The sequence below is a fragment of the Sciurus carolinensis genome, chromosome 3, assembly GCF_902686445.1.
Source record: "Sciurus carolinensis chromosome 3, mSciCar1.2, whole genome shotgun sequence".
In the NCBI taxonomy this organism is placed as follows: Eukaryota; Metazoa; Chordata; class Mammalia; order Rodentia; family Sciuridae; genus Sciurus; species Sciurus carolinensis.
The window spans coordinates 123,603,555-123,622,557 of NC_062215.1; the positions used below are offsets into that span (position 1 = coordinate 123,603,555).

A 19,003-nucleotide genomic window follows, 5' to 3' on the forward strand; every position below is an offset into this window, starting at 1 on the left:
TTCAAAATAATAGTGGTGACAATAAATGATTACAGCTTATGAGTAAATGAAATGTATAACAGTAACGGAGAGAAGAACTCCGTTATATAATAGAAATAGGTTACTTTGTTAGAAGGCACCTGCACCCAGTAAGTTGTAGAGTGTTCTTTCAAAGTAGACTTAGTTATTCATGTATATTGCAAAGTCTGAGATGACTACTTAAGAAAAAAATCAAAATGAAGTATAACTGAAATGTTAAGAGAAAAAATGGAATCATAAAATACTCAATTTAAAACCAGAGGAAGCAGAAAAACAGGAACAAAAATGAAAAAATGAACCAGGGCAATGAATAGAAAACAATTACAAAAATGGTAACTATTAACTCAACTATATCAATCATTACTTTTATATGAAGAGTCTTAACCTACCAATTAACATAAAAAACAAGACCCAACCGTATATCTAAAAGAAATCCACTTTAAAGATAAAGGCACAGGAGCTGGGGGACAAACACTTATAATCCCAGCAACTTGGGAGGCAGAGGCAGAAAGATCACAAGGTCAAGGCCAGCATCTGCAGCTTAGCAAGACCCTATCTCAAAATAAAAAAATAAATTAAAAAAAAAAGAACTGGGGATGTAGTTAGTGTAAAGTGCCCCTGAGTTCAACCCCCAATATCCGCCCCCCACCCCCCCCAAAAAAAGAAAAAAAGACAGATTAAAAGTAAAAGAATGGTATAGCTCAGTAACTGAGCGCTAGTCTAGCATGTTGTAGCCTCTGAGTTTGAACCCCAGCACCACAAAAGACAAAAACAAAAACAAAACAAAACAAAACAAAAATGGTGCATGGATAGAGAAAGATATTCCATGCTAACAGTAACCAAATAAAGATGGAAGCATATATATTAATTTTATTGAATCCAGGGCCACTCTACCACTATGCTAAAACCACTGAGCTAGCCCTTTGTATTTTTTAAAGCTTGAGACAGGGGGTCACTAAGTTGCTCTGGCTGGCCTCATACTTGTGATCCTCCTGTTTCAGATTTCTGAGCTGGAATTACAAGCATGCACCACTGTACCTGGCTCCACATTAATTTTAGACAAACAGATTTCAGGGCAAGGACAAATAGAGGTATTGCATAATGGTAAAAGGGTTAATTTTCCAAAAAGACATAACAACCCCAAATATGTATGTGCCTAACAGAGCATCAAAACGTGTAAAGCAAAAACTGATAGAAGTGTCTTTAGAAACAGGCAAATCCACTATTATAATTGGAGATTTAGCATCCCTCTATCAGTAACTGACAGATACAATAGGCAGAAAATCAGAATATATTGAACTGATCCATCAACTGGATCTAGTTGACATTTTCTCTTCTTTTTTCTAGTTGACATTTTAGAATACCTAGCAGAATATGCATTTTTCTCATATTCATATAGAACAATCACCAAACAGACCACATTCTGGGCTGTAAAACACAACTTAAAGAATGTAAAAGAATAGATATCATAAAAGGTATGCTCTCAGATCACAGTAGAATTAAACTAGAAAGAGAGCTGGAAAAACCCAAAATATCTTGAGATTAAACAACACAGTTCTAAAGTAACACATCATCAAACAAGTCTCAGGAGAAAGTAAAAAGTATTTTGAACTAAGAATATGAATATGCAACTGCTATGTAACTACTGAGCCACATCCCCAGTACATTTTATTTTTTATTTTGAGACAGGGTCTTGCTCAGTTGCTAGGGTCTTAAGAAATTGTGGAGGATGGCTTTGAACTTGTGATCCTCTTGTTTCAGCCTCCTGAACTGCTGGGATTATAGGAGTGTGCGCCCACATCTGGGCTTTGTCTCCAGTTCTGAGGGAGCCTCAAATCTTGAAACTTCCTGAGTGATAAGAGTATCTTTGGTGGGTTCTAATAGTTTATATTAGTGATGTGACTCATGATGGGTCCCTAGATCATCCTAAAGAGATGACTCAAGATGGTGGCTGACCATGCCAGAAAAACAAATCATGTGATCAGAGGGTTGGACTTTGAGCTAGGTGACGAAAGCCCTTTGAGGAAGGAAGAAGGGCTAGAGATAGAGTTAAATCTCATGGCTAATGATTTGATCATTCATGCCGGTGTAATTAAACCCAATAAAAACTAGACAGCTTGGGTAAGCTTCCCTGGTTAATAATACTCTGTGCAAATTGTTATATATTAATATACAAGAAGGGTGATAGGTACTGGCTCCACAGAAAGAAGATACTGGAAGCCTTGTATCTGGGACCTTCTCAGACTTTGTCCTATGTATCTCTTCTTTTGGCTTGCCCTGATTTTTATCCTTTTTGCTATAGTAAAATTGTACTCACAAGTATAGTGTTTTTCTGAATCTGGTGAGTCAGTCTAGTGAATTATCAAACCTGAGGCAGGTAGAAGTAACCCTGAATTTGTAGCAGGTTTTGTGGGTGGTCTAGGAAGTCCCAAACTTGCAGCTGGTGTCTTAATTGAGAACAGTCTTTTTGGGTAGTTATTGTCAGAAATCATTGCAACATAACCTATAAAAATTTGTAGGACACAGCAAAGACCAAATCAGAAAGAAAATCATAACACTAAATGCACACATTAGAAAAGAAGAAAGATTTAAAATCAACATGTAGAGCTGGAGTTTAGTTCAGTGGTAGAGAACTTGCTAGCATGGATGAAGCCTTGGGTTTAATCCTCATCACCATCCCACATAAATCAATTATACAAGCTTCCATCTTATACAACAAGAAAAGAAGAGCAAATTAAATTCAAAGTAAGAAGAAAAGAAATTAAAACAGGAAAACAAGGGAGAGAAATCAATCAACAAAAGCTGGTTCTTTGAAAAGATTAGTAATATTGATAAAGCTCTAGCTTAATCAAGCAAAGAGAGAAATGGAATAAGAGTCAACACTACAGATCCCACGGACATTAGAGGGGTAATAATGGAATACAATGAATGATTCTATATCATCAAATCTGATTTACATGAAATGGACAAATTCTTTGAAAGACACAATCTACCAAAACTCACGCAAGGCTATAAAGATCATCTGATAGGCCTCTATCTAGTAAAGAAATTTAACCAACACTTAATAACCTTTCAAAATAGAAAGTTTTAGGCCCAGATGAATTCATTGGTTAATTTTATCAAACATTTAAAGAAGAAATGATATTAATACTCAATAATCTCTGATAATAGATGCAGAAGGAATATTACCTAACTTATTCTATAAGACTAACATCATCCTAATACCCAAACCAACTACAAACAAGAAAGGAAAATTTCATGTCAGTACCTCTCATGAACATAGGTGTAAAAATCTTTAATAAAATATTAGCAATGGAAATGCTTCAGTATCTCTGCATCTACTCTCCCATAGAGTAACTATTTAGAGTTACCTATTTGCTTCCTGAAGAAAGAGGTCTAAAATTCAAACATGGAGAAATATGCAAAATTCTACCTAGGGAAAAAAGGAGTTTAAAAATAGAATATTACTTTTATGTTTAAAAATAGAGTATTACATAAAAATAAATTTAAAAAAATAAATAAATAGAATATTACTTTTATGCTTTTTAAAGAAAATCTTACATATTAATCTGTTTTATAGGTACCTACATATAAACTTGATCCCTGTGGGCTAGATTTTTAATTATCATAAGACCTAGTGTATGTGTGTATTTATATCTGAGTGTTTAAACATAATGGGAAAACACATTCCACGGAAGAAAGGAATGTCCAGAATAGGCAAATGTATAGGGACAGAAAGTAGATTAGTGGTTGCCTACAGCTGGGGACTGGAGGGTGAGGACCAAGGGATTTTCTTTCTTTCTTTTTTTTTGGAGAACTAAAATGTTCTAAAATTGACTGTGGTGATGAATGTACAACTCTGTAAATAGACTAAAAGCCACTGCATTGTACATTTTAAATGGGTAAATTGTATGGCATGTAAATTATAGCTCAATAAAGCTGTTAAAAAAAATACTTGCTCAGTTTGAGGTCAGCCTGGGCAACTTAGCAAGACCCTGTCTCAGAATAAGATAAAAAGGGCTGGGGATGAAGCTCAGTGGTAGAGCACTTGCCTAGCATGCATGAGGCCCTGGGTTCAATCCCTCAAACCAGAAAAAACAAACAAAAAAAATCACTTGCTCTGTTGAAATATTCCACTAGAGACAGAGTTAAATCTATCTCCAGATTTGGTTTAGAAAAAAAAGATTCTTAATTTCAATATACATTAAAAACACAATTGACAGATACTAAGAGTCAGTGATAAAATAAGGGTTAGAGTATAGATAAAATATATGTGGATCAGTCATTCAATCATATTATATGATAAAAATATTTTATAAAAATTCAGTTACCACTGAAGTTTATAAGTTTTATAGATAATTTTGACGTATCTGTAGTGGTTGAAAACTCATAAAGGTAAGATGATCTTTTCAGTAGAAAAGATATTCTAAACCAGCTTAGCCTAAAGAAGCATTTTGATTGCCTAATTTAACTTTGTAAAGGAGAAGTAAATCTTATAGCTGGTCTCTGTAAACCTCACAGCTGGAGCATTCTAACAGCACCTTGCAGTTTTCAGTGATCAAAGTAAGTTACTTTATATACTAAACTAAGAATTTCATAATAGAAATAATGTAACACCAGGGGGTGCAGTTATCATGAAATAATTACACTCCTGGGAGATTACAGGCACAAGGCTGTACCCCAGGGGTGTGATTATCCCATGATAACCACATCTACTGAAATTGCCTTATTGCAAAAATAATCTCTATTCACTGGTGAGACATTATTCAATAGGTGATTTTTTTTTTAAATGAAAAGATTTTTTTTAGTTTGAATTACCAAGTGGATTAGGAAATTGGTCAGTTTATTTTTCATTGCATTCAAGTTCAGAATATAACATCATTATTACTTGCTTTTCTATTTGAGATAGTAGAGTTTTGATTTTGTTTTTGAGAAACCTTTAAGAGTTTCTATTAGCTTTAGTTAAGTACTACTGCTAAATTCAGGTCAACTTTAAAGGCATTAATGGAGCAATACAATTTAATTTATTTCCATGTATAATTTTTAATTCTTTTAAAGTAATGCTCACTTAAAAATTTATAAATGTAATTTATCTTCACTGTTGGAAATACAGATAAGCAAAAAGATGAAACTAAAAATCTGAGGTAATCCTACCACCCAAATACAACCACTATTAATTTGGTCTATCTCCTTTCAATCCTTTTCTTTAAAGTATCTGTTTCTGTGTCTACTACACATATAAAAAAATACACAAATGTAACTACTCTGTCTTATAACTTTTTTTATTTCACCAAAAGTATAAAAAGTCCCATTAAGAAATCTTCATATCATTTTTAATGCTGCATAGTACAGAATTCCATTTTAACAGCATTCCATGATTTGCTTAATATCCTTTCATCAGGCCAGGTGTGGAGGCACATGGCCATAATCCCCGTTACTTGGGAAACTGAGACAGAAGAATCACAAGTTCAAGGCCAGCCTCAACAACTTAGCAAGATCCTGTTGCAAAATAAAAATAAAAAGGGCTGGGGATATTTGCTTGGTGGTAGAGTGTCCGTGGGTTCGATCCCCAGTATTGGGGGAAAATTTTTTTTACTAGATACTTCGGTATTTTCTCTTGCTATTATACACAATTTTTTTGTGACTAAATCTTTAGGATGTATTCATGATTATTTCCTTAAGATAAATTTATGACTTTATAATAAGTAAGACACAAGTTATTCTTAAAAACAGCTTAAGATGATGGTTCTCAACCTTGACAGATCAGTAACTTTCATTTTATGTGACAGCACAGAGAGTGAAAGCTACTAATTTATTTTCATCATTTCTTTCTTTTTCTTTTTTTTTTTTTTTGTGGTGTTGGAGATGGAACCTAAGGCCTTGTGCATGCTAGGAAAGAACTTTATAACTGAGCCATTCCCCATCCCTTTCACAATTTTCCCAGAGTTCAATGTCTTCAGATATCCTTAGACAAGTTAGACACAGGATTTAAGAAATTAAAATACCCTGTGTATTTGGCAATATTTATTCTCATATACCTTGTCAGTTTGAAAGAAAAAACTGGAAATGGAAGTTTCTCTAACACATTATTCTATAAAGATTAAGGCAAAGAATGAACTCAGTCTGTTATTTCTCATCATGAATACAGCCTTTGCACAACAGTAACTCTGCTTTCTTTAGCTGTTCCAACTGTTCTGAAAATAAATTTAACATGGGAATATAAAGGAAAGCATTAGCCTCTGAAGAGTATCATGTGATATTCAATGTTTGAAAAGCCTAAATTTTAAGTTTATTTTATAATTTTAATACAAAATTGCTTGTAATTTTAACAAATTAACATATTAACTAGTTCATTTCTCCATATTTCCTTCCAGTTCTAATTTATATGCATGTAGTTTTATATTAGAATTCCAGGGCAAATTCAGTTAGTATTCTTTTTTTGGAGTACTAGGGATTGAACCTAGGGGTGCTCTCTAACACTGAGCTACATCACAGCCTTTTTCATTTTTTATTTTGAATCAGGGTCTCACTAAGTTGCTGAGGCTAGCCTCCATTTTGTAATCCACCTGCCTCAGCCTCCTAAGTAGTTGGGATTATAAGCATTCAACACCATGCCCAGCTTAATTAGTATTCTTTAGCTCACTTAACATATCACAATTTATCATACCATTTGCCTAGTGCTGGATATTTAGACTGTTTACACTACTAAAATTTAGAAACGTTGAAAGTTTCCCCCTTTCTTTTTTTTTCCGTAAAGGCTCTTTCAACACATTTCTCTTTCCTTTTCCTCTATACTATCCCCCTTCCAAAGAACAACAAGTAAAACACACACACATACTATACATATGTGAACACAAACAAACATTCATGGCATCAATTTTGCTTACAATGGCTTTCCCAAGCTTTCAGATCATAAGCATCATCTGAGGGTAAGAGTCTGGACTCATTCAATAAATAGCCCCTCTAGGGTAGGAGCTTGAGAACCAATATTTTAGACAAGCTCTTCAAGTAATTCCTTACAGTAGGTAAGTTTGGGAAACACTGGCTGCAGCATGAATGGACAAACTCCCCCAGCCCATCTTGAGAGCCATTAAAATCTTATTCTACTCAAGTTAAATATTTTGTGCTTATGTTTTTATTCTTGTCTTTCTTTTTTGGTCAAAGGTTCTTTCTACCTGTCTAAATTTTAATTCTTCGAAGATATTTTAGTCCTTCTTCCTCTGTTAACTACCTAATTTAACAATGTTTTTCTCTATTGAACACTCTTAAATAATATTCTAATTTTGAATAGACTGTCACCTAGAGGTTATTTTCTGGTAGCAGGGGCACCTAACCATGAATCACATCCCTAGCCCCTTTTATTTTTTATTTAGAGACAGGGTCTTGCTAAGTTGCTAAGGCTGGCTTTGAACTTGTGATACTCCTGCCTCAGCCTCCTGAGCTGCTAGAATTAGAAGCATGTAAAACTGTACCCAACAGTTTCTTATGGGATATGTTAATTTAATGTTTCTGATTTGATTGAAAACTTGGGATAGTCTATATATATTCTATGAACTAGAACATAAAGTTAAAAAAACTTACTGTCTGATGTGTAGGATGTCAAATACATAGTTGCTAAAAACAAGTGTTTGAAAAATAAACAAGAAACTTTAGTTCTAAGAATTAATTTTCAAATAGGGTTCTTTTTGGGAAGTGGGGTACTAGGGATCAAACCCAGAGGCTCCAGGCAAATGCTCTACCACTGGGCTATACCAACAACCCTACAAATAAGGCTTTTAAATCAGTGAGTCATCCTTTAACCATAAAAGATAGAGCACCTTAAATCATACAGATTTTTAAAATAACTTCATCACTGAAAGCCATTTTAACTTTAATTATGGAATGCCTGACATTTTGTTTATCCTACATACTTTTAGTTGACACTGCTTAACTTTCTTTACACTTGATACTTCCTGCTGTATCCTTACATGTCAACATAGATTATAGCTATGTTTATATATAAATATCTATGGTTGTACAGTATTTCATTTGGGGGAGATACTCCACAATTTATTTTCAAAAATACTCAAGAAGTGATTATTACATGCCAGGCACTATTCTAAGGACCATGCATTAACTCATTTAGTTTTCATAACAACTTTAGAAGGTAGGTATTATTATGTTTTATAGATACCAGCAAACAGTCAGGGAGATGTTAAATAACTTGCCTAAAGTTACACGATTATGAAGCAGCAGAGCAGAAGTTCCAAAGTAGGCATCTATAGTGCTCCACAGCTCCTTAGTCTGTGTTCTTAACCACTAGGTAAGTGCCATGAAATACATGCCCTCTAGGAACTGATGGGTCACTCTGTATGAAAGGTTGTTCCTTTTGCTTGACGTGCTGAATGTTCTTTTCCAAGATCTCGCATGGCTCTATTCTTCTTGTCATTCAGGTCTCACCTTAACATCACTTCCTCAGAGGTGCTCTTCTGACCACTTAATCTAAAGTAACTCCCCATTTAGTTTTTAATCACAGTTTCCAATTTAATTTTTATCAGAAAAGTTATACATATGTGGTACTACCTTATTTACTAGTTTATTTTGTATCATTACCGATATAATGAAGAACCTTTTCTGTTTTGATACTGTGTTCCTAGAACCTAGAAAAAGGTCAGGTGCAAAGTAAGTACTCCATAAATAATTGCTGAATAAACCCCCTACTGATGGACATTGTGGTTGTTCCTAATCTTTCAGTACTATGAATCTTTGAGGATCTGCCTTTTTGCTTTCTTATGGTGGAGTTTTGTTTGTTTTTCTGAGAAAGGGCCTTACTAAATTGCCACAGCTGGCTTCAAATTTGCAATCATTCTGTTTCAGCCTCCTGAGTTGCTAGGATTACAGGTATGCACCAATGCGACCAGCAAAGGATATGTTAAGACTTTTGATATATATTATGGCCCTCCAAAATGGCTGCTCAATTGATTAACAACGGATTGAAATATTCATTTTACTATACTTGCTCCAATATCCTGTGTATAGTTCTTTCAAGTCTTTACCAAATTTCACAGGCAAAAAAGACAATATATCAAATGTGACATATGACAATACACGTAGACTTCTTAAGTATGGTTAATACAAGTAAAATGATAGAATTTAACAATTTATACATTTTTCTACTTTATTCATGTTATTTTGACAAAGTTCACTTGACTGAAGAATAATTCTAACAGTGTATCCCATCATAAATGGCATACAAAAACTTGAATTGTGGACACTGAGTTACCCTAAGGTTAATGGATATAAATGGAGGGCTGAAAAAGAATCAATAACCAGCTGCATTACACCAGAATTTACTAATTGTGTGGCATGTGATTGTGGGGTTTTGTTTTTAAAAATAAGTTAATACACAAAGTTCTTTTGGTTGTTGTTATCAGACTTTCTAATACAGATTCAAGACAAAGTAGGCCTACTGATTATTTTAAAAAGGAGTCTATCCTACTTACTTTCTCAGAAGCATGATCAAAGTAAGATGAGGCTGGGGATGAAAGACAGCTATTAATTCTGCCTGTCCCAAACCAACTCATGAATCATGTAGGTGTAAGGAAACTACAAGATTGGCATGAAGGAAAAGATGAGAAAGAAGAAAATCTATCTAGAAAACAGAATATACTTTTAAGATGTAACAATGAATCTCTGGGTTAATAAAGGAAGTGTCAGAAATATTTGAGCCAAATGGGTTCCTGATATAGGACCTACCCAACTCCGTTTTCTTTGGGGTTTTATTTCCTTTGGGGCCTTTCTCCCATCTACTAATTGGGTGAAGGCAGGGGAGAAGGGAGAATTAGCTATGTGAGTTTTTAAGGGTACCTGTATTATGGTATCAGTGGGAAGTTCTTTTGTGACATATTGCCAGAACAAAGTCTGTATCAACACTGTCTCACTACTGAACAATCAGCTTTCCTTCTCCTTAAAAGGTGGTTTCTTAACCTATTTTACAGCAATGAAGATTTTTCAAAAATCAGTCACACTAGGGAAATGCCAAACATAATAATGGATCAAATTCCTAAACTCCTAATATTAAATAAACATTTTTGAATGTGGCTTGCTGGAAAAAGCAGGATCATTAGCTGTAAGAACAGATGCAGGTTATAAGTTGATTAAGGGTGAACCCTGGGCTCAAGACTGAGGTGACAGCAAAAGCCATAGAGATTCTAAAGAGGTGATTGGAGGCCTTGGGACTTAGAGAAGGGGGCTTAATTCCCAGAGCACTTAGTTCAATAAAGCAGCTCTGCTTTTATGTTTTAGGGTTTCATGTTAAGATTTCTTAAAAAAAAAAAAAAAAAAAAAGTTCTATAGCTGCTTTAAAAAGTGCTGAAAATCTGAGTCATATTATCATTCTTATTGTAAAATCAGGAGTTGAACTGTGTATGATGGCTCATGCTTATAATTCCAGTGACTAGGGAAGTTAAGGCAGGAGGATCTCAAGTTTGAAGCCAGCCTCAGCAATTCAGTGAGACTCTCAGCAACTTAGTGGAACCCTCTCTCCAGGTAAAAAATGTTAAAAAGGGGTGGGGATGTATTTAGTAATAAAGTGCCCCTGGGTTCAATCTCCAGTAGTCCCCCCACCCCCCCACAAAAAAAATCAGGAGTTAAACTCCATAAAAATGAAATTACTCACTGAAGGTTACAGAATTAAGCAGGTTATTTCTATTGTGGTTTATTATGATACAGGATTGGATTAGTATGGCTATCTCAATAAAACACTAGTGAGACTGATGAATTTAAGTTAAAACTTCACAGTTTTAGCATCTTTTTATAAAGAGTCAAAATGATGCAAACCCAATTGAGCAAATTTTTCTTCAACAGTAATATGTAGTAAGGTAAATAATTTTCCAGTAAAAACCAATTTTAACATATTTAACATCTTCTTTCACTCAGTTTTATTTTTATCACTAAGTAAAAGACAAATGATTGCTGAGGCTTTCAGTTCAACCTATTTTTAAAAATCAGGAGGGGCTGGGGAGATAGCTCAGTTGGTAGAGTGCTTGCCTCGCAAGCACAAGGCCCTGGGTTCAATCCCCAGCACCGCAAAAAAAAAAAAAAAAAAAGAAAAAAAATCAGGAGAATCTAAATATGAGAATGAATCATTTATTTTCTAATTTTAGGCCACAAAACTGATAAAGTATTTATTGTTATATTACCTTAAAAATCAAGTTCATAGGGCTTTTGGCTGGAATAAGTACATTTAATCCTATTACAAAGCATTTCACATTCAACACATATGGATCAGAATTTCTCATTGATTATCATATTTCAGGAATGTGCCTTAGTCTAAAACAATAAAACTCAGATAAGACAAATAATACTCAGATTAAAGAAAAAGTTCTTTTATCTTTCCTTGTTTATCTAAATTCTAAAACAAATCATGTCTAGTGCCTACCTGAGCCATCAGTGGGAACGGAACTTGCATTGATTCCAGAAAGACCAAACAAAGGACACTCTCGATCTGTGTTGACATGACCCCATTTGTGACATTTAATGCACCTCACATTTCGAACCTGAGAAATAGTGAACAGTCTTTTGGTTACTAAAATACTAAGAATCTAACCAATGTCTTAGCAGGGTTCAAGTTAAAATTACTCACATTTTAAAAAGATCTGCAGGAAAAGAGACTACAAAACTAAATTTGGTAATTTAATACAAACACTAAAATCTTACTACAAATTCTGACCAACACCTAAGCTGAATCCTATTTTTTCTATTTCTTAGTTGGTGGCAATATACCAATGTCATCTTAAAATTCCTTAGTTTTAATAAGTCAAACTTCAGAGTTTCAAATTTCTAAACCAGGGCCTGGCAAACTTTTCCCGTAAATGTTAAGACAGAACATATTTTAGACTTTTCAGGCCAGACCCTCGTGTCCACTGCACTGATTCAGCTCTGGTATTGTAATGAGAGACAATACATACATGAGCAAGCAAGGAAATGTTCTAACACTTTCTTTACAAGAATTTAGCCCTTTGGTGACAGGCCATCCTGATTCTAAACAAATGACTGTTTAAATCTTTTCTTGATCATGAACTAATTTTCCAAATTCTCTGAAAACAGCAAATGCCAACATCATTATAACTATTATTACTAATTTTGATTCCTACTCTTTGTCAGTTTACCACACTTAATGTTTTCTCTCATTCCTACTGTTATCTCATGCAAATACAAACCATATTGTTCTTTTCAGCTTAAACACCTTTTTGATAATAATATAAAGATATTTACTAAATAAAAATTATTCTTAAAGGGTAAAACACATTTCACTTGCCTGAATGCCAAAGGGCTGATCTCTGATGTTCATGTCATCTTTGGCATATCTATTAAGTAGAAAATATGTATAAATAAATATTAATAATAATTTAATAAATTCAATGGTAATTATTTTGAAAAAGTTATAGTTCTAATAACAATATGAAATGTGTTATTACTTCAATAAGTATACAGAACTACGAAGTCTATTTAATTTTTCAAAAGTCATTAAATACTTAGGCTAATAATTTATGATTTTAAAAAAAGGAACAAGTATATAAAACAAGACTATGATAAAGTAGATTGGTTGCATAAGACAAGTCGATAAAAATGTTTTCATATTACTTTCTCTAATGAATAAAAAGGTGATAACATAAGATGGGACCTCAGATAAAAATTGTGATATATATTACATCTTAAAAGCAAACCAGTCCTTACTTTTCTCGTGGAGCTCCTTTCTGCCATTCAAATTTGTATTCTGTCTCTCCTTCTGTTTCTTCTTTCTAAAACATTCATTAAAAATTCTTTTAATTTTTCCCATAAAATCATAATCAATTGTAAGTAAATTCAAACAGTAAATAGTACTTTACCTCTTTGTTTTCTTGATTGCATATCAAAAATACAAGGGGAAAAAAGTAGGACAAGTTAAAATCATCAATGTAAAAGTCAACTACATATTATACTATGATACGAAGCAATTTAATTATAATTTGTAAGATTGTACTGATTTGACTTCTTTCTTCTTTCATGAAATAAAAATCAAAAGGATAAAAATACTGAATAAGAGATAGTACTTAACAAGCATGTTAACTGTTGATTTTTAAACTTTTATGCTTTTCACTGACAGTGAGTATTGTATTTTCTATAAAGTATATTTAGAGAGGACTAAAGATATAACCCCTTATAAAAGAATAAATGCATTTCTGCTGATGTTGAGATTTTTTTCCTCCCAAAAGGACACATCATGAAAAAGTATTAGAACAATATTTTTAGTACTTATTCTACTGTATTGATTATAGTATTATTCTTTCTCTATCTTCTCATAAGCAATTTTATTAATTTTAAAAAATTTATTATTTTGTAGTACTGGGGATTGAAGCCAGGGGTGCTCTAACATTGAGCTACGTCCCCAGCTCTTTTTATTTTAAGACAGGGTGTTGCTGGCCTTGAACTTGTGATCCTCCTGCATCAGCCTCCCAAAAAGATAGGTTATAGGTTTGCGCCATTGCACCTGACATGATAACAATCTTTAAAAACAAAGAACACTTTTAAAAAATTTGACAGCAGTTTTCAATCTTTTTTCTTTAATTTTAATTAATTAATTTCTTTGAGATGGGGTCATACTATGCAGGTTGGCTTTGAACTTACTTCTTCCTGTCTTAGACTCCCTGGTAGCTGGGACTACAGGTTTGTACCATCACACTGGGCAGTTCTCAATCTTTAGTTGTAAACATATTAAATATTTTAAAGAAATGGGGCAAGTACCTTTTTTGGCTCCTGGTGGGGCTTCATACATGAAATTAAGGCCATTCTTTACACGTTCATCTCCCATAAGCAATCTAAATAACGTAAGAAATAAAGTTAACGATTTTATCCCTCTACCCCCAGAAGTAACCCCAAGAGAATAAATGTAAGAATATTTTTTGTTAGAGTTCATATTCTGAAATTTTACCACACTAATTAGAGGACATTTAAAATATGTGAATGGAAATCCAACAATATTGTTTCTTTAATAACTGGCTCTTAGTTCTGGAACTTTCTTCTTAGTTGAAATATTCTGGTCCTCTCAACAAAAAAGGTGGGAAAACTATATGGTCACCTACAGGATTTCTTAAACTTTGAAATGTTGAACTAGTGACAGCTTGGAAATCCTAAATGTCTTCACAGAGTTGGAATTAAGTGAAACAGAGTCAACACTTTTTCTTAATTGTGAGGGATCAGTTTTGAAAATGAGTCTGGGTTTTCTTTAGAAACTCAAACCCAATTAACGCTTGTAAGAATCTAAATGAGAGGATCATATTCTTTAGTGAGGCCAAGGAAGAAAGATTCTTTTTTTAAAAACCCTACAATAGGCAACTTAATATGACAGAATTGGTGTCTACTGTATCTCAAAAAATCTCATTTTTATAGTTCTATTTTAAAACTGAAAGTTTCCTGTTTAGATTCCATTTACAAAGAGAAATGTTTGACTTTTTAGAAAAAAATGCACTGTCACAAATTGTATGCCTGAGTTAAAGTTTAATTCATAAAATACGAGGAAGGTGCTAATTATAAAGAAGAAAGCCAAAGAGTAAACAGAATTTCCTCTCATAGTTGGAAGAAATAATCAAAATGAATATGCTACATGATTTTGATTCCTCTCTTACTTCCACTGGATTCTATAAACTACTGTTATGGGAAAAAAAAAGAAAAAAAGAATGTAGGAACAGTCATACAATGGATTATTAAGCAACAGAACGAAATTAAGTGTTGATACATGTCATACCATGGAAACATGATAAGCAAAAGAGATCAGTCACAAAAGGCCACATCTATAGGACATATCCAGGACAGACAAATTTATAGAAATAGAAAGTGAACTGGCAATTACTTAGGGTTGAGAGGTAAGAGAGGGACAAGCCTGGGGAATTGGAAGTGACTGCTAATAGGTATGAGATTTCTTTTTCAGAAATGAAATGTTCTGAAATTAGATTATGGTGATAACTTCAAAACTCTTAATATACTTAAAAGTCACCATATACTTTATACAGTACATAAATTTTGTCTTATATTTACACCATTTAAACAATGAAAATCAAAAAGCTCAACATCATTAAATATTAGGGAAATGTAAATCAAAAACCACGAGATAATACTTCACACTTATTAGGATTACTGAAAACAAAAACAAACAAAAAAGTAAAATAGTGCAGTCCAGCAAAAGAAATTATTAAAAGTATGGAGAGAGAGTCTATAGAATGGGAGAATATCTTGATCAGTTTATTCTTCAATAGGGGGTTAATAACCAGAATATACAAAGAGTTCAAAAAAACACCAAAAAAAAAAAAACAAAAAAAACCAACTAACTCAATCAATAAATGAGCAAAAGAACTAAGCAGAAACTTCTCAAAAGAAACACAAATGGCCAACAAATCTATGAAAAGATGTTTTAACATCTCTAGCAATGAGGGAAATGCAAATCAAAACTACACCAAGATTTCATCCTTCAAACATCATTGCCCTATGTAAACGTATGATTACACGAATGGTATGCCTTGACTCCATGTACAAATAGAGAAACAACATGTATCCCATTTGTATACAATAATAAAAAAAATTAAAAATAAAAAAAAAAGATTTCATCTTACTCCAGTCAGAATGGCAATGATCAAGAATACAAATAATCATAAATGCTGGTGAGGTTGTGGGGAAAAAGTACTCTTGTACATTGTTGTGGGACTGCACACTAGTACAATGACTCAGGAAAGCAGTATGGAGCTTCCTTACAAAACTAGGGATAGAACCACTGTATGACCCAACTATCCCACTCCTTGTTACTTTCCCCAAAGATCTAAAATCAGCATACTATAGGAATAAAGTCACCTCAATGTTTACAGCAGTGCAATTCACAATAGTTAAATTATAAAATCAACCCAGGTGCCCAACAATAGATAATGGATTGAGAAATTGTGGTATATATATACATATACAATGGAGTTCTAGTCAGTCATAAAAAAGAAAGAAAACATGGCATTTGCTGGTAAATGGATAGAAATGGAGAATATCATGCTAAATGAAATAAGCCAAACTCAGAAACTCAAAGGTCAAATGTTTTCTCTCATAGGAAGAAGTTAGAGTAAAATAAAGGAAAGCAGGAGGGAAGGATAGAGAAGGATAAAGGGAAGATCAGTAATGTGGAAGAAGGAGATCAAGAGGCAGAGTGGAAGGGTGGATAAGAGGAGGCAATGCAGAATGCATTCTTAAAAAAAATCATGTTATGTGCACATAAAATATACCACCGGGAACTTTACCTTTATGCATAAGTAAAAAGAACTGATCAAATATAAATAAATAAGCAAATGGAAGTCTAGTAGAGTAAAGGAAGGAGAATGAGAGAGGGGAGAGAGCATGGGAGGGAAAAGGAGGAATCATTCATTTTCTGCATGTATGAGTGTGTTGGGATGAATCCCTGACTACTATGTATAACTATGAAGTTCTAATAAAAAAAAAAAAAATTGGGCATTCTATAGAAAAGAGTTTGGTGATTCTTAAAAAGCTAAACAGAATTACATGATCCAGTGATTTCACTCCTAAATATATATTTAAAGAAACTGAAAACAAGAACTTGGAATGGAATGGAATAATTAAATATGTCAACATTTACAGCATTATTCACAATAACCAAAAAGTATAAGCAACCCCAGAGACAATGAACAGATGAGTGTTCTAAAGTTTACTTGATTTTTATTTGTTTACTTATTTTATTATTCTTATTTTTATTTTGGTACAGGGGATTGAACCCAGGGGCACTCAACCACTAAGCCACATTCCCAGCCCTTTATTATATTTTATTGAGAGACAGGGTCTCACTGAGTTGCTTAAGGTCTTGTTAAGTTGTTGAGGCTGGTTTTGAGCTCCAATCTTCCTGCCCTAGCCTCCCAAGCTGCTGGGAATACAGATGTGCCCTACTGTGCCTGGTTTATTATTTATTTTTGAGATAGTGGTCTCATTATTTTCCCAGGCTGGCTTCAAACTCCTGGGCTCAAGTGATTCTCTTGCCACAGCCTCCCAAGCAGCTACCATATCTAGCTATGCTCAGAGATTGTACGAGTCACATGAAAATACATTTCATGTGAATTATGGGTAAAATTGAATGAAGTGGACATTATGAGAGTAAAGGGATTAGTCTCGTGTAATTAATTATTCTAAAAAATTAGCACAGGGACATATCTCACCTATTATCATAAGACTCTTGTTCTTTAAGATACTGTTGCATTAATTCTTCTTGTTTCTTCTTATCATATGATATTTTCTGTTCTGCCATCCATACCTAAATGAGTGAAGTAAAAATGTTAATTAAATAGTTGGATTTAAATTAAGTAGTAAGCTTTCATAATTAAATATAAAATGGCATTGTTTAGTTTATGACACAGTTCAATTTAGTAATAATGACATCATCACAAAATAATATCTGAAAATCTGACTTGTACCTTGTTGTAAATCCTAAAATTCAAGAGCTATACTTTCAGACAAACATTGTCAAACTTGAGAACTGCTTTCAGTATGTGTGGTACAATAGCACCTTGTAATCAGTCCCTACATTATTTCAGACAGTGGAAAAAGCATTTCTCTACATGTAATATGGATAACCCATATGCACATGGCTAACATGGATAACCCATTAGCACAGGATACAAGAAGTAGAGTTACATAAAGGTCACCAATGCTACTGAGTGTTATCAATACCCTAAGAGAGGAGAACTGGAGGAGGAGAAAAAAGGGAAAGGAAATGAAAGGAAGTTGTAGGAAAAAAAGGGAAGAGACAAGAAACAAAGAGGTAAGATGGGCTGGGGGCTTAGATCAGTGATAGAGTGCTTGCCCAACATGATTGAGGCCCTGGTTCAATTCTCAGCGCAAAACAAAACAAACAAAACAAAACAAAACAAAACAAAAACAAAGAGATAAGACAAAGGTGCTCAGGAGCATGAACACCTTAGGGTAAACGTGTCTCTGTGAAATTCTGAACATCGTAAAAATAGTGAAGAGATAGAATGAGAGAGATTAGAATGCTTTATAAGCATAGAATGCTTTATAAGTTTTGGTTATTAAAAGTTATTTTTTATTAAGTATTTGTATTCACAGGTAGCCAGTATTATCCATTTATATTATATCCTACCAATTTTTTTTTTTTTTTTTTTTTTTTGCGGTACTGGGGATCAAACTCAGGGCCTTGTGCTTGCGAGGCAAGCACTCTATGCGAGGCAAGCACTCTACCAGCTGAGCTATCTCCCCAGCTCCTACCAAAATTTTTCTTTCTTTTTCTTTTTTTTTTTTTTTTTTTTTGGCACCAGGGACTGAACCCAGGGGGCTTAACCACTTAACCACATCCCCAGCCCTTTTTCATATTTTATTTAGAGACAGGGCCTCACTAAGTTGCTTAGGGCCTCCCTAAGCTGCTGAGGTTGACTTCTTTGAACTTGCAATCCTCCTGCCTCAGCTTCCCAAGTGCCACTATGTGTGTGCCACTATGCCTGGTTCTGCCAAAAATTTTCTAATGCACATATATGCAGAAGTATATTAAACATTCATTCTGTTTACATAGTGGTAACATACTTTACATGTACAAACATGCATGGCTATATAAAACTCAAAAACATAAAACATACTATATATAAAACAAAAACTAAAAGCCTAGTTCATTTTCACAAGTTTGTGTGTACAATTAAGTTTGAGTACTCCCTCTATGTGATGCACACAGTGCTAAGTAATCACTTTGTTTCAAATCCTCTACCTACACCACCTCATTTTTCCCCCCCAAAGGAACAGAGAGATTTAGGAAAGCAGATACACATTTAAGGGAGAATGCAAGCTATCTCTAAAGGGAGAGATGGCAACCCATTGGTGTGAGGTGTTAATATTTATGGAGGACAGTCCTACCGGCTGGACTAGATACACCATTTAATCTTCACTACTTTACAAATCGAGGCAACTGATACTGATCATCCTT

At 33.8% G+C, this 19,003-nt stretch overlaps 1 protein-coding gene across 1 annotated transcript in view; it reads right to left on the minus strand.

The window, feature by feature from the left end:
- Positions 1 to 19,003, minus strand: part of Cir1 (corepressor interacting with RBPJ, CIR1) — a 39,877-nt gene that overhangs the window by 19,703 nt on the left and 1,171 nt on the right. The window contains exons 2-7 of the mRNA XM_047544683.1: positions 17,232 to 17,326; positions 13,783 to 13,856; positions 12,888 to 12,898; positions 12,736 to 12,800; positions 12,317 to 12,365; positions 11,438 to 11,555 (exon numbers count right to left, since the gene is read on the minus strand). Coding sequence (XP_047400639.1) covers positions 11,438 to 11,555; positions 12,317 to 12,365; positions 12,736 to 12,800; positions 12,888 to 12,898; positions 13,783 to 13,856; positions 17,232 to 17,326 — 412 coding nt within the window. The remainder of the gene's footprint in view (positions 1 to 11,437; positions 11,556 to 12,316; positions 12,366 to 12,735; positions 12,801 to 12,887; positions 12,899 to 13,782; positions 13,857 to 17,231; positions 17,327 to 19,003) is intronic.